General features: G+C 44.1%; 1 protein-coding gene across 1 annotated transcript in view; it reads left to right on the top strand.

Annotated features, from left to right (window-relative positions):
* Positions 1-3,852: 3,852 nt before the first annotated feature.
* Positions 3,853-7,766, top strand: part of LOC104536744 (5-hydroxytryptamine receptor 2A-like) — a gene marked incomplete at its 3' end in the record, with an annotated part of 5,729 nt that continues 1,815 nt past the window's right edge. Inside the window, exon 1 of the mRNA XM_010179455.1 lies at positions 3,853-4,365. Coding sequence (XP_010177757.1) covers positions 3,951-4,365 — 415 coding nt within the window. The remainder of the gene's footprint in view (positions 4,366-7,766) is intronic.

Below are 7,766 nucleotides of genomic sequence, written 5' to 3'. Positions count from 1 at the left end.
ACACTGGAGATTTTTATACCTGAACTAATCCAGAGAACACCAAATCTGAGTTATGTAAACTAGGATTTTACTCCTCCTCTTTCAGGAGGAATTGTTGAAAAGCAGCATTTCTAGGAAGCTGTTATGTGTACCATGCCAAGCATAAAATCCCTGCCCAAGAAGACAGATTGATGTCCTACAACATTTCCAAGCAAAGCTAAGGAACAGAGGAGGGGCTCTCATGAATCTGATACGTTGGTGTCTTCCAGAAATTAAAAAGCAATGTGCAGACTGTCCCAGTGCCAGCTCTGTTTCTGAAGAATGCTTTATGTCTAATGCAGACCACATTATCGCCATTTTAAGCTAAGATTTCACTTAATTTACAAAGACTGGGACAGACGGCAGCTGTCTGTTTTTAGTGCAGACATGCTGCCTGGAATTGCATGTCGCAGTGTGAGAGGCTCTGCTGCTATCGGAGTTCAAGCTTGGCTGTTTAAAAGTGGAAGAGCACAAGACCTACAGTTTTCCAGAGCTATTCACCTTTAGGAAAAGCAATGGTCAAGGCTGGTTTTAGACTTGACTATAATCTGGGAGCTGTACCTGTCTGTTCTTTCAAGGCAGAGCACATGCCCTGTTCTGCAAGGAGACGGGAGCACCTGTGAAAGCCCTGGTGCCCTCTTTTCACTGGATTTAGCACAGGAAGGTTGGATACTTTTTTGTTGCTTGCTCCCTGTGATGACACTATATGGAAGAGAAGCCATTTTCAGGTTCTTGGGGGGAGGCAGGAAGGGTGTTTTTTTGCAGTCAAAAAAAATTTCTGAGATAAGTAATACAATATACTTTGTGCTGAGTGGCTTATTCAACAGACTTTGCTAGAAGACACTGTAAGATCACGGATTTGTTTCTGACATACTGGGCTACACAGCAGTGGTTTCTGATTTTCATCCACATTTCATGTGCAAACGTAAAAAAGACATTTCATCTACCTGTCTCTCAATTGCACATAGGTTAAATAGTTGTCTGGGGAGGCAGAGTAGTGTCCAAAAGGCACTCAGACCTTGTGGTGATGTGTCTACAGCTAGACTGAAGGAAATGGTGCAGTGCCTATCTGAAGAGCCTGTGCCTGCACCTGCAAAGGTCTTGGACTAGGCAACATTTAGCCTGTTTGCACTTACTTTTTATGTTCCCGATGTCCAGAGTAGAACTGCAGTCTGAAAGGAATCATTGGAGCAGTACAAAGGTGAAGAATCTGAGTGCAAGTCACACCACTGGGGAGGTGAAGCTACTCTCTAAGGAACAGGAAGGTCCTCTAGGGCTCTGCTTCAGGTCTACAGGGAGCTGCAGATGTAAAATCAGGATTCATAAGCCTTTTACACACACAGCAGAAGCAGAGCCCAACCTCTGCAGCAGATCTGCACTCTCCTGTTGAGGGCATCTTCACAGGGAGGGCTGCCAAACCCCATGGAGCATGGATGCCAAATTCACTTGGTGAACACAGTAACCCACTTTGTTATTATACTGAAGGAGAGAGGGGAAGGGCCTCTTCTGGCTCCTGGACAGGACTGCCAGGGCTGAAACATTTTGTGCTAAACTCAGCATTATCAGCCTTTTTTTATCAGCTTGAGCTGCTTGATAATCTTCTGACCTCATCTATGGGATTGGGAAACTAAAGTCCCAGGATAACTCATTTCTAACTCCCTCATGGACATCAGTAGGAGCTGGTGCCTGGCTGTGCTGTCCTGCTGTGACGCCTGTTGGTCTGGGCTCAGCTAGGAGCAAAACTGGCTCCAGAGAAGCTTTACTGTGGAAGGCTTTCTGTAACAGTGACTCAATGACCTGGACGGGCCTTGGTGGGTGCTCTGAGACTCACTTTGATAAGGTTTTGACCCCTACACGTAGAGCTGAGCTTGGGAGGACACTGCAGCTCCCATGGGCCTGACAGGGCTCACCAGTGCCTGGTGACACTCGCACTGCTCTGAGCCCTCACTTCAAACTGCCTGAGTTTACCTGTATAAAATAAATATATAAATATATATATTTGCCTCTACATGAGGCAAATCTGCGATATATCACAGGATGGGCAGTGGACCCACTCAGCTGAAACTTTGACAACTGTAAGTCTGAAAAAAATTAGGAATAGGTTTTGTGTTAGGTGGCAAATTGAAGAGTTGTCTACTTCTTCATCTGTTTCCTGGCAGCAGAGCTACAAGGCAGAAACAGTGGGAGGCTGTTTTGTTTCCCCCTTATGCTGTACGCTGTTCTGCTTTACTGGCCTGCGTCATTTGGGACACTTGCTTGGGACAGGCTGCTGGGGTTAACTGTCACATCCACCTCCTGACAAATTAGTGTGACATCAGAGTGACCTCAATTTTTATAAATATCTATTGCGAATTTGATTAACATGTCAGCACAGACCTGGAGTTTAAGCTGAAGGGGACTGAATATTCCTCCTTCATTTTAAGGCTGGCATATTTTCCCCTCTACATGGATAAAGCTTCATACTTGCATTTTTCACTACTATCTACCATCGTGAGCCTTAGATTTTGTCTCTTGTAAGCCCTGCATCCTGTAAAACACTGTAATTGCATGCAGCTGCATTTGCAAGCCACCCTCTACAAACAGAAAGCGTGCACTGAAAAAGCACCCAAGCAGAGGACCTTCGAAACACACATTGCAAAAGCTGATGGTTTCCCAAAAAGACCCTCTTTGGTCTGCCCCCCCACCACCACTTGCCCTCCTCTGCCGTCACTACCTTGCAGTTTCTGACATCCAGATAGTGGGAGGTCTGACAAACCAAACAAGGCAGCAAGCAAGAAATTCCCTTCGTGTTGAAATCAGTAATTCCTCTGTGCAGGCTGCTTTTTCCTCTGTGTGTGTGTGTGTGTGTGTGTGTGTGTGTCTGTGTGTGTGTGTGTGTGTGTGTGTGTGTGTGTGTGCTTTCTTTTGTGTCACTTCGAGAAAGGCTCTGATATTATTATTACTTTAAATATAGCTTGCCCTGGGGCGGGGAAATGCACAAGGAAAGAGTCGGCAAGCAGCCTATCTCTCAGAAGAAAAGAGCAAGCCTCGCAGCACAGGAACTGGCTTCACTCAAGTGTGCAGTTTAGAAGTCAAAAAACTGTTCCAAATACCACCATTTTGGAGGAGGCTGAAGAAAAAGGACACAAAACTGGCTAAACACAGTGAAGAATGTGGTAAATCAGGGTAAAAACTGCACCTAATTGCAGTTTGAGAGTGGGCTCTGAAGTACAAAGTAAGTCTTTCTTAAATTGTATTTTTTATCACAGTATCTGGTTGTTTAATTTCCATGCTGAAGCCAGGCTGGGCCAAAAGGTAAAAAAAAATCAGCATGGAGCAGAATGTGTAATATCTGATACAAGGCTGAAAATGATCCTGAAGTACAACAGAAGTCAGAGACTATCAGCCGTATTATGGAAGATGAACTATAAATAAGAGCATATCTAATTATTGCAAGAGAAAGATGCTGGATGGAATCTTTAATCAACTTTCTTAATAGGGAAGCTAGAGCTCTGCTGTTTTTATATGGCAAGCTATTTTGATACTGCTGTGTTTAAAATTGTGTGATTACAGTTACCAATAGCAATAAGATGTAGCTCCAGAGGGGAGTCCTAGTGGTTGCAAAAGTTTTTCTCTTTTATTTCTCCAACATTTTTGCTCTCTGAAGCCTCAAGTCCACGTTCTCTATCCTACAGCTTGATTTTGCTTTTCAGCTGGATTTTCAATGTATGCCAACACTGAACTTCCTATGGAACTGAAAAGAAAACATTTCAGCTTTCGGAGTAATTCTGGTATGTTTTTCTACACCACGCTAGTGGCAAAAATACAGTCGACAAAAGATTGTGCTCCCTCAACTTCTGGCATGGACAGCTGAGGAATATAAAGCCTGATGGTGACAAAGGGTGATCATTTCCTATTTTTCACTATTTATCTCACCAGTTTCGGACTTAGCAATGGATATTCTTTGTGATGAGGATAGCTCTGTGAACCCAACTGCAAACTCCTTAATACAAATAAATCACGAGAGAAGACTTTACAGAAATGTTTATGGAGCTGGAGAGATTAATATATCACATCTCTTTAACTTGACTGTGGACTCTGAAAACCTAACCAATCTTTCGTGTGAAAGTAGCATCAGTCCACCGTGCTACTCTTCCCTCCTTCAGCTTTCGCAGAAAAACTGGCCAGCTTTGCTGACAGTGATAGTGATCGTTTTAACCATTGCTGGAAATATTCTTGTCATCATGGCTGTGTCACTGGAGAAAAAGCTACAGAATGCCACTAACTATTTTCTAATGTCTCTTGCAATAGCTGATATGCTGCTGGGTTTTCTTGTCATGCCTGTGTCAATGTTAACCATACTGTACGGTGAGTATTAGCTGTGTAACATACTGCATGTATTGAGGAGCTTTAAACATTGCATGCACATGTTGATGTTATTATCATTTCATTCTCTCACCACAGAAGATTGTAATCACTCCATACAAGTTGAAATATATGGAATTGGTTAATGGATGTAAGAATAGGTGAAGTACTTGAATCTTTTCCTACTTTATATTTCTAGTTACAGGCATTTTAACTACAGTCCAAAATATTAGTTAATTACTTAGTTGCTGGATGTATTGTCTCAGTGTGTATGAAGATGCTTTGTTCTCTTTATTTTTTCACTTTTTTTTCCCTGGTTTATAATTTTCAGTATCCCTAATGAGAATGTAGGGTCCTGACAGTTAGTTTGCTCTGCAAATATGCACAGAAGCACTAATGACTACCTTTAGATTCAAAGTAGGCAACCCCTTCAATTTTTTAAAATGAGGTAATACATATGTAAATAATTTTCTTAACCCATACCCTGCTTAGACATCTACTTACCAGTGGATGCTGGAATAAATATTGTGGGAGTTAAACAATGGATGGGAGTTAATTCTGTCTAATTTTTAGTAACGTTTACAAATGCAAAGCTATGATTTCTTAAGAGAAGTTATTCAAGAATTAAGAATTAAGTGAATAATGACTCACAGTTTATAACCTTGTAGGTGATTAAGAGCAGATCTTCTCATTTTCACCAAAATCGCTTGCATCACAGCTCATGTAGGAAAAAAAGCAGCAGCCTATGTGTTCAATACCAATATTGTCAGGCTGTTATAATCCCTAAACTTTGAGAAATGAGTTTTCCAGTGCCACAGCTGAATTGCTACAGTTCAAGGAGAAGCCAGGCAACATTAGGAGGAAAGTGATGTTGTTTGCAAAGGTTTCTATTGCTTCATTATTTGTGACTAAAGGTCCAAGCATGAGCCTGTGACTTAAAGAGAGATTTCATCTAGAGACCTGGAAGTTTATTTCCCAGTTTCACTGTTTCTACACAGATTGTCCTCAGTAGCATTTGCCAACTGTATTTAGCATCAGTGAGGGTGTAACCTTGTGATTTACCGTATGAGTGATGCAATTACCATTGGTGGGAGAAACAACGTAAAACAGAGCCACGGGAGCAGAAATTGTCCGATGCGTGAGATTAGCAAAACCCTTTTAAATCCTGTGTGATTCCCTGAGACAAGCAACAGGGACTCCTGCTGGCCGGGCTCTGCTGCCGAGGAAAGAGACACCCAAAATCTGCATCTTGGAAGCAATTTAGAGGTAGGGGCATGGGACTTCCTGGGTGAAGCCGAAACCCTGCTCGAGGGGGGAAGGCCACACTGCCTTCTGTTGTGGTTGCTGATGCAGAGGAGCAGCAGAGCACCCAAAGCCACAGGGGAGGGAGGGGGCAGGCTTTGCCTCCTCTCTCACTGCTTTTTTCCTTGTAAGGTCAAGAAGGGGAGGCCTTTGCAGGGTAACTTGGGGCGAAAAATCATCTGGTGGTGCATGCAGGAACCAGAAGAGCCATCTTGGCATGGTGCACCATCAACCTCCAGGATGACCAGTGATGGTGCAGAGGGAAACCTCCCCTTATGCAGGAGCATTTGCTTGGCCTCAGCTGTCCAGAGAAAGGCCAAGATGTGTCAGCATCAGCTACATCACCTATGCTGACAGTCCTGAGCCCAAACAGCCTTTGCATCTGCCTCTCTTTGACAGGTTACCTTCAAGGCTGTGGAACAAGGGTGCTCTACCACCTGCTCTGCAGCCCCTTGAAGAGAATTTATGTCTGTTTTGCTCCAAAGAGAGATGATTTCCTTCTTAAGAGCTTTACGGCTACTGTAAAATTCCTGTTTGAGTGCCCTGGCCACACGAGCCACATGCCTGCCCAGCCTGCACTCTTAGGGCCAGGCGAGCTCCTCCATCCTCCCAGCAGCATGAGCCTCCACTGGAAAAAATAGACACCCACCAAGGTGGATGTGCCCACAGAGCAGAAAATTCACAGCGATGAACAACAGCACTGATCCCTAACCAAACACGCATAGGGTGCCAGATGCCTGCGTCTTCTGACACAGTCTTGCTCCATGCCAGTGCAGAAAAGCTGTTGAGAATATTGTTGGATGCTGTGTAACTCCCTGCTGCACTGGAAGGACCAAGCATTTCAGAGGGCTCCTGACCAGCCGAGTGCTGACCTTAGACTTGGCCTCAGCTGACGTACTTCTGACAAGGCAGGATGGAGCACAGGGCCTCCTCAGCAACCGTCTGTGCTTATGGACTCTCCCTCTCCTCTCTTTCCTTACAGCATTTCCTTAGCTTTTCACTCAGAACAGTTTCCCCTTACATCCTGTTACCAACGAACAGCAGCCTAGCCATCCTGGCCAGCTTCGTTTGTTTGCCTCCTCACCTGAAAGGTCTCATCTCTTGGATACTACTAACTGGCTACTTCAGGAAGAAAAAACTTTTTTCATCTACCTGACTTCCCTCTCAGTCTCTTAACCTGAAAATGCACAGATGCACAAGCATTGCTTGCCTGTCCCTTGGATGAGACTCCCTGATGTGAGCTCCTGGACTTAACGAGCATTCAGGGACCACATGAAATCCTGGACCTTGTAAAACTTCACTTGCTTACCCAATCTTTAAAGTGCAGCCACAGTTTCTTTTCTTTTCTTTTCTTTTCTTTTCTTTTCTTTTCTTTTCTTTTCTTTTCTTTTCTTTTCTTTTCTTTTCTTTTCTTTTCTTTTCTTTTCTTTTCTTTCCCCGTGGATATGTAGGGGGGTGAAATGGAGAGTGGCCAGAGCACAGCACAAAGCAAAGATGTCAGAATCACAGAATCACAGCATGGAAGGGACCTCTGGAGATTATAAAATCCAACATCACTGCCAAAGCAGGTTCACCTGCAGCAGGTTGCACAGGACAGAGTCCAGGAAGGTTTTGAGTATCTGCAGAGAAGAAGATGTCCTGCACCATGTGCCACATGAAATGTCCCAAGGTCTTCCCAGAGGATGCTCTCTACACTCTTCCTAAGTATTACTGCATCTACAGTTGGCTCCTCTTGTGTACCTTCCCCTTTCTTGGCCCTGTAGTCTCCAAGGTAGCTTATTGGATGGATGTTGTTTTACTCTTGCCTCAACCAGTTTAGAGCAAGGACAAGAGGTCCAGCAGGATGTGACAAATGTGTTCCCAAAGGTCACTAAAGCAAAAGAATAGATGCATGTTGTAAAAATACTTTATTGTTTTTCCCTGTGTAAACTGTCCTGGCCTGACAGAGAGATGATGGTGAGAAGACAGGTCCCTGAAAGCCAGTCCTCGTGTAACATGCTCCGGAGACCCTTGTCAGGGTGAGCTCATATTACAGCAGTCCAAGAGCACCAAGAAATAGGTGTCCCCAGTGCTTAATGAGGCATAGACCTTGCTCCTCGCCT

Source organism: Mesitornis unicolor, unplaced genomic scaffold (genome assembly GCF_000695765.1).
Source record: "Mesitornis unicolor isolate BGI_N332 unplaced genomic scaffold, ASM69576v1 scaffold2332, whole genome shotgun sequence".
NCBI classification, from domain to species: Eukaryota; Metazoa; Chordata; class Aves; order Mesitornithiformes; family Mesitornithidae; genus Mesitornis; species Mesitornis unicolor.
This window is presented reverse-complemented; position numbering and strand designations above follow the sequence as displayed.